A 16920-nucleotide genomic window follows, 5' to 3' on the forward strand; every position below is an offset into this window, starting at 1 on the left:
TATACCAACCACAATGTATCCCCGAAACCGGAAGTTAGATATGACTGAAGAGCAAGATGTTTTATAGAATCTTGAAACTTTTCATTTGAATCTTAGATGATTCTTAGATTTCATTTGAATCTTAGATCGGTTCAGCTATCTAGGAGAAGAATGAGTTACACAATTTTGATTTCGTTTCACATATCATCCTGTAGTTCCGGAACCAGAGGTCGGAACCAAATACAATGCAGGAACTTTGTTTGGAACTTACGACTTTTCGTATGAATCTGAATTTATAGAAAAGAAATTTGCCGACAAAATTGAGTGAAATTATTTGTCACACACGCATTTGCTGATCTCGACGAACTGATTCGAATGGTAAATGGATGTTATGTTCTTCCAGCATTTATTGCTGTAGGTAGTTTAAATCAATATAATTAAAAAATTCTGCCATTATTCGAACGATTATGTTGCCAAAAACGAGCCGTGCTAAAATCGGTCCGAGGCTGAATGTCATGAAAAGGGATGCTGTACACAGTCTTTTTGGTTCTTAGAAACAATTGTATGTAACAGTATAAAAAATCGTTTTCCGTTGCTCCCAAGCATTTCTTTGTCATACAGCGCTCAAAACTCCCACTGCTGGAATAGGGGAAACAGTCGCTAACAGAAAAATTTCCATACCTCCGTTAAAAATGGACGGATTTTAACAATCTATGGCTTGTTGGATAGGTATTACCGTGCGGAATCTCAGTCTGAAAACATATTCTGTTTTCAAGGTCAATTGTGACAGATACTGTCAAAAAACTAAAAATTTTGACATAAAACTTCGTATAACTCAAAAAGTAAACATCCGATCTCAAAACCATTCAATAGCGTTTTGGGTGACGGGGAGACCTTTCATTTGGGACATACACACACACACACACACAGACACAGAGAGAGAGAGAGATTTCTCAGCTCGATGAACTGAGTCGAATGGTATATGACACTTGGCACTCCGGGCCAATTTTCACTAGTCAGTTTTTCAAGTGATTGCATAACCTTTCTATATAAGAACGGCTAAAATGCAGTTTACTTGTATGATGTGCAATGTGTGTTTCTTGTTTGATATGTTTCATATCGGTAATATTTGTTAAGTAGGAACCGAAAATGAAACTGCTCAAATGAATTTATTGTAGAATCAGTTAAATAAACCGATGTGGAACTTAATCCTTTTAGGGTTTTGATCTGATTTCACAAGCGGTAATATGAATGATTTTCACATTTGTTACAAAAACGGAATTCCTGAATTTCATCCGGTTTCGGAGTTATAGGGTAATGTGTGTTCAATATTGTACACCGTCACCTAAACTGGCGGAACAAAAACCGTAAGAAATGTTATAAACTGGACTCTAAACCGTTATTCCCAATCTTAGGGTCAATTGAAAGGTCTTATGGTCCTACCAAAAATTACTGCATATTTTCGGATGCGACAAACATTTAAATCGTTATTTAGAGTACGTACTAGTAGAGTTTGTTTGTTGACCCGGGTTGGCGGTTCAATGCATAGGACGCTGGTCTTACAAGCCAGTAGTCGTATGTTCGAGCCCCTAGCTGGAAGGATTCTTTAGTGCCAGTAGGATCCATAGTACTAGCCATGCAATGATTCTGTATTCTAAGAATCGGCTGCGAAGTCTGTTGAAACAGAAAGGCCAAATTCCACAAAAGGAATATAATGCCAAGACTTTGCTTTACTAGTAGAGTTTGTACGCCATGTTAGTTGGTGGCCATACGAAACGACTTTGATTATACCGGTTCTCGGGTTCCGGTGCCGGAAGTGCATATAATAGTGAACCCACTTCGTTTTCTTAAGGGTGACCTACGTAATCAAAACACTGTTTTATTCTGTATGTTATACTAGTTAATATACAAACAATCTCTTGGTTTCTTTAAAAAATCGAAGAAAACATTTTTGAATAGAATACCACAATATTATACATAAGAAAGGCATCATTACACCACTAGGTGGATTAAAACAAGTTTTTCAATCACATAATCGTTGCGATAAGAGTGAAGAAATACAATGCTAGAACAATGTTTGCTACTTGGGCATTTTAATCAATAAAATCCAAGAAAGCTGCCACTTGTTCGGCAGCCTTTTTGAGCCGATTTTATTTCTCTCGTTACGTTACCAGGGAACTAAAATGGCGCCGACATAGAAATCGACTTACCTCCACAAAAATAACTTTTACTTAATTTTCATCGTGACAACATATATGTTTTTATGCACTAATCGCATCTAAATTAAATTATCTAGACATTGTTAGGATAGATGTTTGATCCATACTTTGGAAGGCGAGATATTCAATGAACAAGTTGAAAGTTACCGTTTTCAGCTATGCAATTCTTCCTTAAAAAAAAAAAACTTTCCCGAACTGCGATATCGACTTAAAACTGCTCCAATAATGTGCAGTATTACTTGTTGATGATAATTCTTAATTCCTCGTAGTATACCGTCGCAACGATCTTTCAGACTCATTGAGCCTCTCTGAACCGTACTGGAGGCACTCATTTTGTTCTTTGGCTTGAATTAATGGATCCTGGTAGTTTATCTAGAGTTACCAATCGATGCCAGAAGTCTATTAGTTCCCGCATCAGCATATTACAACACGCTTCTGAAGTGTTTTTGTCCTGGAGTCATCCTACGTGGCACTCTGCAGTAGGATATATTTTTTATTTGAAGAATCTCTTCCAAAATATAGCATGTGCGCTAAGTTGAAATGCACCCCAATTCACTTGTAGACGAACACTATTTCATTTGATTTTATTCGATTTCATTTCATTTTTATTATTTTTGAGATTTTCTTAAGTACGCCTTGAGGATAGCCTACTGCCACAGACTTCAAAACAGTGAAATTATGGGCAATACGAAACGTTTGAAGCCAGAAGCACTTTAGCTCCATATTAATTTTCTAACTTCACGTTGTTTTCCTTTGACAAAATATCACCCAAATGGGAGACATTTGAAACAAATGCTTTGTTTTCACTTTCACCTCGTTTATAAATTAGAACTATAAATGTTTATGCATATTTTAGATATAATTCATACTGAAAAGTATATTCTTCCAGGTAAATTTTGAATAATTTTGTTAAGCATTAAACAACTTCTAAATGCCAGCTAATTAAAAACTACGTAAAAAATAGGGTGGAAAATATTCACATAACTTTTCACGTAACTATAATGTGATTTTTAGTTCAGTGTACGCAATCAAGTATACAAACATCTTCACTCTCTCCCACTTGCACGCGGCGGGAAGTTTTCCACCCAGAGTATTCAGAGTTCCGTCAAGAGTCTGGCATCGATGCAACAACCGTTTCCGGAAGAGAATTTCGCCTAGCTATTAATAACGGTTCTATTTCAGCCAGATTCTTGCCATTCAAGACTGGCAGAACCGTTTTGAATCGGGTTTTGTGTTTTTTTCCATCAGAAGTATAAGTTACATAACTTTCTCACTATCAAAAATGATATGTAATTCCTCATCTCTCTAAATACACTTTTTTATGCGGTTTTTTTATGCGACTTTTTTGTGTAGTTTCAGAGTTATGCGGTTTTTTATGCGAATTTTCAGAGTTATGCGGTTTTTCTATGCGAATTTTCAGAGTTATTCGGTTTTTTATGCGAATTTTCAGAGTTATGCGTTTTTTATGCGGTACGTAAACTCGCATAAAAAGGACTTGCTAAGGTTTTTTTTATGCGATTTTTTATGCGAAGTTTCAGAGTTATGCGGTTTTTTATGCGAATTTTCAGAGTTGTGCGGTACGTATTGTTCCATTATCATAAAAAAATTTAATGGAAAACAAGGGTATAAATCTACAAAAAATCACGCAGCCTGTGATTCGACCACTAATCCTGCGCTTATGATCAGTAAGTTTTTCAGTCCCGGGAGATATGTATGACATCAGATAAGTGCAAAAATTGGTTAAGTTCAACTTGTTTGAGTATTTTTGCAAAATGCAAAAACCGGGTAAAAGCAATAATTTTTTGAAAGTACGAAAAAAACTTAGGATGTAAAAGTTATTTTATAAAAACATAATTCTGTACCCTAAGAATCCGTTGCGAAGTTTGTTGAAACTGAAAGGCCAAATTTCACAAAGAAATGTAATGCCAAGACTTTGAAACAATCGGCTCAGCTATGTTCTTTGCTGATTGAATTTCTTCTATTTTACGGTCTTTTTCTACTTGGATTTCAGAATTTATGCGGTCTCACAATCTCTAAGTCCCAAAGTCGATTTTCACAAAAAAAAAGTTTTCAGATTTCACCAGATCTGGACGTTTTATGCATTTCTAAGATATTTGGCATTAAATAAAATTTTTCTTTAGTTTTGAGTTTTTTTACGCGGATTTCTGAAGTTACACGTTTTTTTTACGCGGATTTCCGAAGTTACGCGGTACGTATCCCCCACGTAAAAAGAAATCTCAGTGTATTCGAAACTATCGAAAAATGGATCGACGAACAAGTGTTGAAAGCTCTTACCCAAGCTCTTACCTCTTTCATTCGACCTTTAACTGGCGGTGGACTACAAAGCCACAGCTGAATCTTCGGATGGTCATTTCTTTTCTTAGCTCTACCATAAACCATGAAACCGTTCGAATAAATTTGCAGGATTTCTTTATTTTTTGTATCAGTAAATTAGCGAGCATAAAACTACTCAACTTGCTTTCAGTTTTGTTTTTTTTCTCATTCCGTTATGTTTTTGAATACATACTATTGTTTGCGGATAAAATGTCATTGTTTTTGCTTCACTTAGAGTGTTCGATTTTATTTTCATACGTTTGATGGAAGCTGAAATTCCTAGTTATCGGAGTTTTCTTAAACTGAAATGTGCTTAATAACAAAGGAAATAAATTAAAACGAGTTGAAGGGAACGTGTTTTGGTATTTACAATGATATCGATCGCATCGATGTAGACAGAATTATGACAGTAGTAAGAAATAAATCGTGAAAGGAAGCGTAAGCCTAGATCAGTGGAGTGCGTGAATGCATGTAAGCTAATCCCTGTACAAATGGCACAAGCATATGCGTGGATTCAAAATTCGAACATAAAAACAATTCCAAAAAAAACCCTAGCAGCATTTGTTTTACGCAAAGTAGCGAACGCTGAGTTGACATACTGTCGCTGTCGACCTTGTTTTGTTTGAACTTCGACTATGTTGTTTGTTTGTTGTTGAGTAGAATTCTTGGGTTGTGCTTTTATGTAACAGCCTTGCTTCTGTACTAGCAACCAACAATATGGCATTCTTCTTCTGCTGATCCGTTCGAACAGTGTTTGTTTTGCTATGTTTTTGAGTGTGTATGCAGGTTTCTCGTTTTTTAGGTTGCCATCGGACTGAACATTTAGTTTCTATAGTAACCAGTTGCGACATTTTTTGTGTGGATTTCATCATATTTTTGTGCTGTAGTTTCTCTAAGATAAAGTTGTTTGTTGGGACACCCTGCTTGTTAATGTTAGTTTCGTATCCACTGTCTTATTGTAAATAGGTTTGTTTTTATTTTGCAGTATGTAAATACACCAAATTTGAATTGATACACTTCTAACGATTTTTAAATATACGATCATTTGATTTGTTTCGGTACCTTTGTATATAGTTTTCTTGTTGAACCTAAATGCAAACATTTAAGCACCATTTCTAACACGTTTCCGACTTTAAATCACCATCCACAGCTTTTGTTTATAAGTAGACTTTAGCTAGTGATATCTTTAGTTAAACAATTATTTTACCTTATCGGCTCCTTCCCTAAACATAAAAGTAAAGCTTTCAGATAGTTTTGCGCGTTTCCACGAAATGTGCTCAGTTTAATTTTCAATTTGAAATTCTCTATCACTAACAATTATTGTTGTCCTTAGAGGCCGTAAGATTAACCTGTTTGTTTTGTTTTTATTGTTTATCGTTTAAAATTTAGAAAACACTGATCTTTTTTGGCCACTATCCATATCATAGCTACGTTTTAGTTACCCATCAAGTTGTATCAACATTTTTTGTTTGTTTCTAAAGCTCGAGTCTCTCGTCAAGTTTTGTCATCAGCAGATCAGCAATTTATTTGTTCACATAAATCAGAATTACAGTAATTTATAGGATTGGAATGTTGATTGAAGCTCTCGGATCATCTGCGAATTTAATAGCAGTAATGTTATCGTTTGGAAAGCTGAACTCGGTTGTAATAATTGCGGTTTTAATGTCACCCTGAAGGATGAAGTGGTTCCCAATTATTTTAAGCAGTCATTTGCCAAATTGGTAAGGAAATGAAAATGTTTTAAATTGTTGACTTCTACTCCGCTATAGTTTCTATTGGTAGTGTCTAAAAATAATTTAAACTTCTAATCATCGTACTTCACCACGGAGCTCGGGGAAGCCACACTCAACCGTGCCCACGAGGATCGTTTTTCCGCGGTAGAAACCCTGGATGAAATTCCGCTACTTTGGGACAGTCTGGTGCCAGTACGCCATTCTGCGCAATGGGATTGTCTTACTTTTTCAGCCTAGAATTATTTTTAACTTGGCGCGTTGCAGTTCGTGCAGCCAAGGAAAATAAGCCAGAGCAAGAGAATGCAAGCAGAAAGCAAAAAAAAAAAATATATTGCAACAAGATCAGCAAGTCAGGTTGAGGGTATGAAATGTTTGTCGTTATAGCGACGTCTCTTCCCATTAGCATAACCGGTATCCTACCGTAATGACATCAGGGCTGTAAACTAGAACGAAACAATAATACACTGCAGGACAGCAAAGCATGTACTTTATCGTTTGTTCGTTCGTTCGTTCGTTCGGAGAGCGCGGTATACAAAGGGTGTAGTCAAGGTAGGCCGGGAGCACGTTTACGCAAGCTTCTGATTGTAAAGACATAACAAAGATACCAGACTTGCGGTGCAAGTGTTGCAGGTACACACGCGGTTAATCTATCCGTGGCACCAAATGTACGCCGGCTCATGCCACAGGAAACCCCAAGTCTGCAATTGTTACGAACACACGTTCTGCAGCAGTCAGCGCAACTAATAAATTTATCTGTCTTAACCGCCAGATGGTTCCCACGAACTTAGACTCGGTTATCTATTTGTGTAGGTATTTATATCCGAGCATTTATAAAACCCCAAATGGGGAAGATTTAATCACACCTTTTTCTTTAACCCGTTTTGCTTCACCCGGCCATTTACGATCGACTAACCCGGTCGGGGGGTATGCCAAGAGCATCATAGCTTATCTATCTGCTGAACGGTGAGGTGCAGAACTAGGATGGCAACAGCCACAACAGAAATTTCGCTTCTTTATGTTCTTCCCTGCGAAATCGGACACACGTGCAAACTCGGCAGGTATTCCGAACGAACAGGATGCAAATTAGTAGCACTATGAACTAACGCGTTTTTTATGTAAATATCGGCGAGAATCAGATGGAAAGTTTTACTTTTGGTCAAACTTGGTGCAGCGGGAGAGCGGGAGCAACAAAATAAAAAAGAGAAGGAGTTCGAGAAATGCACATCGTAAAAAAACTTCTCAACCGGCATTTGTTAGGCAGAGTGGGATTGAGGATAAGAAACAGTGACGTCAAACTTTAGGCAGAGCTTAAAGCGAAAAATAGTTTGGAAATTTTTGATCGTTTCCAATCAGTTGCACAATCCGTTTATGAATTTGGGCTGTTGACTTAGCTGACAGTATATCAAAGCCATAGATTTTATGATGAAGAATATAAAAAAATCAATTCGAAGGGAAAAATGATCAAAATGTCATCTGTCTTTTCAAAGCAAAATATGTGTTTATACTCGTCGCCAATTTTACAATATTAAAATTTAAAGTTTCGAGCAACTCATGCTAACTATCATGAAAGCTAAAGACTGTTAGCTACTGGTGTTTCAGAGTGAAAATAACGAATTTTGTGGTTGTTATAGTGCCATCAAAATACGAGTATGAATTGACTATTAATTTTGACGTAGGACTTCGTCATTGCTTTCTATATAGTGTTCCTAATTCAAAATAGGGGAAAATAAAATCGTACAATCGCATTCGAGGAAAATGCCATCAACATTATAAAATGACGGAAAAATTTCATGAGCCCATTAATAATTCCAAAAGAACTAATCAACCAGTAACCAGTAGATTCCTTTTTGAGTTAGTCCAACGTATAACGTCTATTTTCACGTTAGTTTCAGAAATTGTAAAAATAATTTATGAATCAAACGTATTGGTCGCATTTATACTCAAAATTTCAGTTCTTTTACCATTGCTTTGGCCAAATTCAGATGTAGGCATATGAGAATATTCCAAATTGGAAGTATCGAATGTTGGTGACATTAAAACATACAAAGTCACTATTTGAGCTGTCTTCCGTAAAAGAGTCTACATCATATAATTTAATTGCATCAAGACCTGACATCGAATCACAAACTTAATTATATCGAACGATTAGATTTCACACGAATGGAAAATCAAAGGTGAGATTTTGCCACGTGCGAGCGAAGCATACCATACTAAGATGGGACCGGTATGCGAGTATTTTTTAGTACTCGCATATTTGTCCCATCTTGTTGCATAACAGATCTTACACAAACGAATGACAAAAAAGTGCAATATTTCATTCCAGATGAAAACTTTATAATGTAATCCATGTATGTGATTCAATAGTATTACGGATCAATCATCATAGTAGCGGAAAAAAGCAAAATATAACCGAAATATGTATTCATCTTTTTCTCAATTTGTCGATTTTCAATATGGGACTGATATGCAAGTATGGGCAGTTTACATCGCTTTAATTATTTTGCCAGGATTCTCTGGAAAGTCTTAAACATTGAATATATGGGAAATTTGATTCCAACAGAAATAATAACTTCTATTTATTTCCATAGCAATTACCGCATCAATTTTGATGGTAGTTGACTGTCAGAGAAATCTGCAACCAAACGTTTTATAGTAATTTGTTTCAGAAAAATGATTTTATTGATCTAATTCAGTAAAACATTGTTTTCTGCAAACCCAGTAATATGCAATGAATGCCGAAACGTTTATTAATCACATCGAAATTACCGAAATTTTAGTAAAATACTGTTATTATTTTCTGCATTGATCACAGCAAAGAAGGTAATTATTTACTGATTTTTCTGTGGAATTTTGACAGTTATGGGTCACTGAAATGTCAGCTAACAGTTTTTGATTAAAATATTTGTTGAAGCTTCAGCTTGGCAAACTTCCGGTAAATTTCGCTGAAACTCAACAATCATAATTTAGTGTGTAGGAAACAAGGCATGTTCTTCATCGTTGCATGCGTTAATGCATTGATGGAATGACGAACTTTTGTTCGACTGTGATGGAATGGCTAATTTTGATTTACATGCAAAGATACAAAAAATGAACCATTGTAAAATTAGTTTATTATTCAGTCCTCGTCTTAAAGCAAACAAATTCGATTAAAATATGCGTGCGTAGCTGATGCACTCTTAAAAAAATTAGTGTAATGTTACGTCTTCTGAGACCGACATATTCGAGTGTCAAAAATGACACATTTTTACAGTTGATTTAGTACTAGACTAATGTTTTCTAGTATATTGTTACGTGTTGAAATGTGTAATTTCACGAGCTTGGTAGGTTTGTCACATATTTAAGTAACACTGGTAAAATTCAATCCCTCAACGAATTGCGCTTCTATGAATCGAGTCATATTCGAATTTACGCCCCCTTCGAATTACATATTTTTGCTGCATACGACATACAGTCGAAATATCAATTAATATCTTCTCATGAACGACAAGCCTTTTGACGGAATCGGAAGCCAATTCATCTAGGTTTCAGGGTAAAAAATATATCTAATCATACCAAAGAATGATGGTTCCAGCGAAATCAAATTTTTTTCATTGATAAATTCACTTGAAAACTAATGATATGGTAAGGAATTTGTAGCTATGTAATTGATATCAAGCTTTCCATTTCTATAAAACGAAACAATAAATGGAATGAATATGGATCAGGTGGTAGGAAAATGATCATCAAAAATCAGCAAGAATCAGTAAGAAGTTAGATTTGTTGTTTGAGAAGAGAAAACCAATATAAGTGAATCATTCGCAGTAGTGTTGTGGCCATTGAAAATAAACAGTTGCACATGAACTATTTATTAGTTTCAGACCAGAAATCCTAGTGTGTTTTCAGTTGTAGGCATTATTGTTGTAAAAAACAATAAAAAATCAGAAAATTTTGTATCTAAAAATATTAAGTTCTTTACTTCAAATCATGCCATACACAAAGGAATGTGTTTCAATTGTCATATGGTTACAAGGTTCGTTTGTTCGATTCATGCCTCTAGGAGCTCCGAGTTTTCATTTTTGCAATAGTATTTTAATTCTATTTTATTTAAAAAAAAAGCCAATAGAGTGTGATTAAAATTACAGTGCAAAATCATGAAAATAATTTAGCTTCCAAAGCATCAAATAATCCTATGTACGACCTAAAAAGAATCTTAGTGTCAATAGGAACGCAACATTTGCCATCAAATGGTTCTGCACGCCACGAATCGACTGCATTGTCTGTTGAAACAGGATGTTAAAACTTTGCAAAAAAAAAATGCAATACCAAGACATGGTTTTTTTTCACACAGACTACTTTGCTCGCATATAATGGATTAGAGCAGTTCGTACTGGATCAGATTTATCTCTCCAATCGCAAATGACTCGATAATAAATTTGATTGATTGAACTGACTGTCGGTTTGCTTTTCGCAACCTCGCTTCTACTTAGCAACTAATTCAAACATAATATGTGTGTGTGTGCATGTGTATACTGAACCAAAAAAAAATGCTTCACTTGATAACTGCTTTACCAGAGAGATACATTCGGTCATAGAATGGTAAGTCTGCAAACAAAAAGTTCTATTTTCGTTTCCAACAATCGGACAGCATTTGGGAACCACGTCAAACCACGGAGGAACCGTGCCGATTGTGCAAGGTGACAAGTAAGTGAAAAATACACTACGCGCGTGGTGTGGGCGCTCCCTGGGTGTACTTTAAAACCGCTTGACATTTTTCTTGTTGTTGTGGATTGCTTCGGGAAAGCTGTCTGCCGCCCGGTGACTTGACGAGAGACGTTGAGACGTTGAGCACAGTCAGTGAGAAAGGTGAAAAATGAAACGATTATATTAAATTACCACTTTAAAGCTACACTTCCGTTTGCTCATCGTTGCTGGTACAGGAATTGGTGGCAAAGTTGCAGCCCCATTTCCGCGAACTATCACAGACTCGTTTCAGTATCGATTTCTTCTGGATGCACAGGCTGTTGAGCTCATCCGAGGGGTAGCGCTCAAATTCCACTATGAATCCGTTGGCGACGGCCACGGCCGCCGCGTGGTTCGGGGTGAGATATTTGCACGAACTATTGCTCCGCGTGAGACCGGCAATCCGGACCTTGTGGGACTTGTGGTGGGTGGCAATGTGACCATTGGAAGCACTTCCGTCGGCCCCGTTGGTCGCGTTATGAAAGCTAATATTGGCGCTGTAGTTGTTGTTGTTGTTATTGTTGTTGAAGTGAGTATTACTGCTGGTCAGTTTCAGCAGTCGTTCATTAGTTTTTCTATCGATACCGAGAAGACGCTTTACGCCGCGACGTACTCGCTTATTACGATAGGCAAATATGAAGGGTGAACTCAAGTTGGCAATCACCACCGTCAATATTGCCAGTAGGGCTTGATCCGATACCAGGAATAGATCCACATGGCCCTGCATTAGCACGAGGATCCCGTAGGGTAAATACGACACGAGAAACATAATTATCACCAGGATGCTGATTCTGGCTGCCCGCGATTCTTCACGATATTTGAACAGCGATGATGCATTCGACAAACGGTGTCTTATCGATGTCATATAGCTCAGGGCCTTCGGTGGAACGTGTACCACTGGCAGGGACAGAATGTGGTGATTGCCGATGTGATCAAACTCGGACGAAACTAGCTTCTGGAAGTTCGGCGTCGAATGGACCTGTCGTAGACTTGCCGGTTGCAGTTCTTGGTTTTGCTCATTAAAGCTAACCAGACGTCCGGCACTATGATTTCGGCGAATTTTATTCGAAGCATCTTTACAACCCAATCGGCCAGTTTCCGTCGATGACATCAGTATGTTATGATTTCTGTCCGGTTTCATCGATGTTTTAAGCCGACTGACTGGTGTGCTCGGAGATGTAGCGGTGGTACTGTGGCCCATTTGTATTACTGACGTTGGGTGGTCGTCTGCATGCTGAATCGGTTGATGCACTGGTGAGAGCACCGGTGAGTGTTGCAATAAAGGCTTTAGACAGGAATCTTTTTGTTTAATACTACTGCTATGTTGAATACTATTTACAGTGATGGTTTCATCTTCATAATGAATTTGCTTGTCAATTTTCATTGTCAGCCCATCGCAGCCGTCTGGATGCTGCCGCTGGTGTTCCGCCTGTTTTTCCGCTTGCTTCTGTGCCGAAACGGCGGCCAGGTTTAGTGCACTCTGCAGCAAAGGCGAGGACCCGTTCTGTCGCATTCGTTGGCCACTCTCGCGTGCCTCCGAGAATATTCTCCAGTACATGCCGCACACGAGCGCGAATGGCAAAAGAATCACGATCACAAAATACGTATAGGAGAATATTGTATTGTACAGATCTTCGGAAATGTTGAGATGATTTATGAGGCCACTATCGCGCTGGCCTGCCGCTGTTAGATTCTTATTGTTTAAATGACTAGCATCAAATGCGGCCGTTGCTTCAGCATTCGTCAGCCGGCTGCTGAACAGGGTAATGTTTTTCTGATCACCCCGGAAACCGGAAGCAATCCCGAAGGCGATTCCCAACAGCCACGTTCCGGCAATGAATGCCCACGCCTTCAAGTCCGAGATTCTTGAATGGTACCGCAAGGGATCGGTAACGGCACACCAGGTATCTCCTACCACTAGTAGCACCGAGAGAGCTCCGAGTGCAACGACCAAGTCGAGCCCCCAGCATCTTATCTTTGTCAGTGTCAGCTTGGAATCGATTACATCACCGGGTTGTGATTTCACGTACCGCACATCTTCAATATTTACATTATTTCTTATCAATATAGTATCACATGCAATGGTGGTGGCGTTCCGACATTTAACTACTCTATTGGTTCGGTTATGTACACTATCATCTTCACTGACCGTGGCATTCATGGCGATCGCGAACGATAATCCGGTCGCTGCAACGCTGCCATTTCCGGAGGTCGTTGCCACTGCTGCAGCTGTACTGGTTGAGGTCGCCGAGGTGGTTGCGGCCAGTACCACCACCGTCGACGGCAAAGCCGGTGCTGATTTCGATGTAAATGCATTCAGTAGCAGCGATGGACCAAGAATTATACAACATACCAAGTTCACAACCAGCAAGTTAATCACGAACCGATTCGCTGTTGTTCGAAGACTTGGAGTGACCCAGAAAGCACCGAGCGCTAGGATATTCACACCGATCGAACTGAGCAGTAATCCACCGACCAGGCAATCTACGGCTAACATTGTGCTGCAAGAGTTTCACTTTCCGTTGCTGGTTTGAATTTCGTCATTTTCTGTGATTATTTTGTTCGAACCGAAAAGTTTCGCTTGAACTATCGCACATTTCGGTACTCAGAACCGTATTTGGCACCGAAGGTTCATTGTTTCACCCGTTTCGGGGTTTCAACGCTTCGCTTGTCACTGTTTCATACTTGTATGGTGAAGAATCGAAAACTTGCAACTACAATTCAATGCACTGATTTTCTTCGTGTACACAACGACAAATTGGTATCCGTGTTACCACCATCAACAACCGTTGGTTGTGTTTTTATTTTTTGTTTTGTTTTGTTTAATCGTGGCACTGATCTGTCTGGCGGTATTTTTGATGGTTAACTTTTGCCTAAACACACATCATAAATCGTTCGCACAGGAAATCAATTCTCAAGCACTGCTTTTCGAGAAAACACTTGCTCGTCGCGCGGTCATCAGATGAATGAAACAATGAATCCGCACCGCTGTCTTGCCAACTGTCGACTAACTAACTGCTAGTGCTAACTGGATGTTGGCAAATTTTCGTCGTCGTCGTCGTCGGCGGCGTTGTTGATGCTATAGTTCTTCCGTGTACTTTTTTCCTCTATGTGTGCGTTGTATGGAAACGACGGATTTTACCGACACCCGAAGACGTACGGTCGGTAAAATGTGTTCCCCTAGCACGGTGTACGCGGATTATTGTTCTTTGCTGCACATGCTGGGGCTTCGGGTTCTTGCCGCCTGCGTGTTATGTATTTGTATGTTTATCGGTTTCTCTGTGACGGTATTCTACTGATCTCCAGCTCGGCTCTACAGCCGAACCGCCGTTGGTGCTTCGGCTTAGGCCAAAGCACTCTCGCCTTCGCAGTGTTGTTTTGGACTGGTATTCGGACGGTTGACTGCGTTGTTTAAAATAATCTGCCGGCTGGATTTTCTGTTCAGCTATGCTCTAATGATTGACGCAAATTCCACATGCGTTGCCACTTTGAAATTGTTTATATTTTTGCCGCTGCCGCTCGCACATTTTTTCTTTCAACTCAAATCAGAGCTGCATTTACTGCCAGTAATGTTTCCTCGTTCAAACACTATATCGGGGTACGTTCATACGTGTATGCGCTGTTTTGCTCTACTTTCATCGATCGAGCGCAATTTTTAACCTTACCACCGTTTAGTTCGTGTTCAATTTATTTATTAGTTCAAGCTTTGACTCGATGAAGTTCAAGTTCAAGTCGGCATGCTACTCTGTTGCATGCTTGGATTCATGATTGCTAATCTTGGATGACTGCGTGGGGGGTGAATGTTTGTCTGTACGCTCGAAGATCTGAAAAAAAAAACGGATACAAAAGAGCTGGCGTTAATCGATTTTAGAAGGATTCCGCTTTGTTAGTATGTGCAGGAGTTTTTATGAGCTTGTAGGTGAAGGAGTATTTAGTTTTGATCTCAGAATTTGTACATTAGATCTTGGAACAGAGTTAGTTTCATTTTATTGTACACTTCATTTCTATCCCAAGCAACAATGTTTGTTACGGTAGTTTATCTGTGAAATGTTTGCAACAGAAAAAAGAGTGATTGTTACTCCAACATCCAACAACTTGCGTGGATCGTTTCGTTACAAGGACATACTGGAATAACGATTTTTTACGCAACATGAAAATATCTTTTTTGCTAGTAAATTTGTTACAACTTGTCACCCAATATAATGTAAATAGTAGATTAATAAAAAAAGACGGGAGGTTAATGTTAGAGTCATAACAGGATGACGTGCATACGAATGAAACTGACATGTTTTTTTCACACATCCGAATATCGATAATTGCACGTACTAGTTAATGGATTGTGTGAATTTTGCAAATTTTCAATGCGTCACTTGCACAATTTTAACGGTACAATCATAAGGCGAAACACACGAGAGCCAAAAAACCGTTTTCAATCGACCTAGTGGTGTAATGACGCTTTTCTTATATTACTTTTATTTTCTAAAACATCACTAGTAGATTCTGTGAAGATTTTTTTCAAGCTTTAATAGAATCGAAAACTTTCTTTCGGTACAAACTACCATAACTTTTTCAATTTGTGAACAGTTATGTATGTCAAGTAAATATAGATTTAAATATGGCAACCCTGCACGCTATACCAAATTGCCCTATCATTTTGAAACCGGAAGTCAGATCTGGATGAAATTGCACAGTATTTTTTAAGGCACTGAGAGTTTTAATTTAAATCATGACTTGTGAAAATCGGTTGAACCGTCGCTGAGAAATCGAAATGAGTTCCATTTTAAGAGCTTTTCTTCACTATTACCGATGCGTTCGGAAGCGGAAACCGGATATTAGTAGTCTCAAAGAAGATTTATATATCCACTAATTAATAAGATATACCAACCAGTGAATTTTATAAAAAATTGCAGCTCGTTTCGATTTCACTTTTGAAAAAATCCTCATGGAATTGAAAAATTTTCACTTATCGCGTGGAAACGAAAGTCGAATCTGAACTTTTTGGAGACTTTCTATAGAATTTCAAGACCTTTCATTTGCATCTTAGCTTGCAAAAATCGGTTAAGAAATTTCCAGAAAAAATCGAGTGTACATTTTTTCATAGATTTGCACATATCGCCTTGTAATTCCGGAACCGGAAGTCGGGTAATGATAAAATTCAATAGCGAGTTATGTGACCATAAGAATTCTTGTTTGAATCCAAATTTGTGAAAATCGGTCACGCGATCACTGAGAAAAGTTAGTGACATTTTTTTAAATTTCTAAACTGACGTGATGCTTTTGAAATGATCAGTGATCGATGTGATTGAAAGGTCAGTTTTTCATCCAACAATACTCCTAAATCGCTCACCTAGTCAACTCTAGTCAGAACAGAGCCACCAATACTGTAATTAAATTTGACAGGATTCAAAGGGCGGTGGAACGAAATAACCTGATATTTTACCACGTTAATGATGAGTTTGTTTCTGTGACACCAATCAACGAATAGTTATAGAAGATATTGTAACAGCTGACAATCCTCTACCAGGTACAATTTTAAATAGTCGAGGTACAATTTTAAATCGTCTGCATACATCAATTTGCAGCCATTTCACAAGCAAATAAGACATCGTTGAAAAACAGTACGAAAAGTAATGGTCCCAAATTACTGTCTTGAGGAACTCCTGCTCGTTAATTGAGATGATGTGCAGTTATCCAACTTCACTCGTAATACCCTACCAGTCAGATGCGAGCTTAACCAGAACACGAGCTGCGCAGAAAAGCCGAGACAATATAATTTGCAAAGAAGTATTTTGTGGTCAATTTTGTCAAATACTGCTTTTAGATCAGTGAAGACAACATCCGTTTGAGTTATTTCCTCATGCTAGCGGTTGAAACTGATCTTCCTGGTATAAATCCATCTTGATTAAATTAAACGCAACTCCTCGCTCGATCAAATA

The 16920-nt window shown here is 38.2% G+C and overlaps 1 protein-coding gene across 1 annotated transcript in view; it reads right to left on the reverse strand.

Moving 5' to 3' along the window:
- Positions 1–4611: 4611 nt before the first annotated feature.
- Positions 4612–16920, reverse strand: part of LOC131432609 (uncharacterized) — a 311087-nt gene continuing 298778 nt past the window's right edge. The window contains exon 5 of the mRNA XM_058598975.1: positions 4612–14808. Coding sequence (XP_058454958.1) covers positions 11148–13481 — 2334 coding nt within the window. The 5' untranslated portion in view covers positions 13482–14808 and the 3' untranslated portion in view covers positions 4612–11147. The remainder of the gene's footprint in view (positions 14809–16920) is intronic.

The sequence above is a fragment of the Malaya genurostris genome, chromosome 2 (assembly GCF_030247185.1).
Source record: "Malaya genurostris strain Urasoe2022 chromosome 2, Malgen_1.1, whole genome shotgun sequence".
Classification (NCBI taxonomy): domain Eukaryota; kingdom Metazoa; phylum Arthropoda; class Insecta; order Diptera; family Culicidae; genus Malaya; species Malaya genurostris.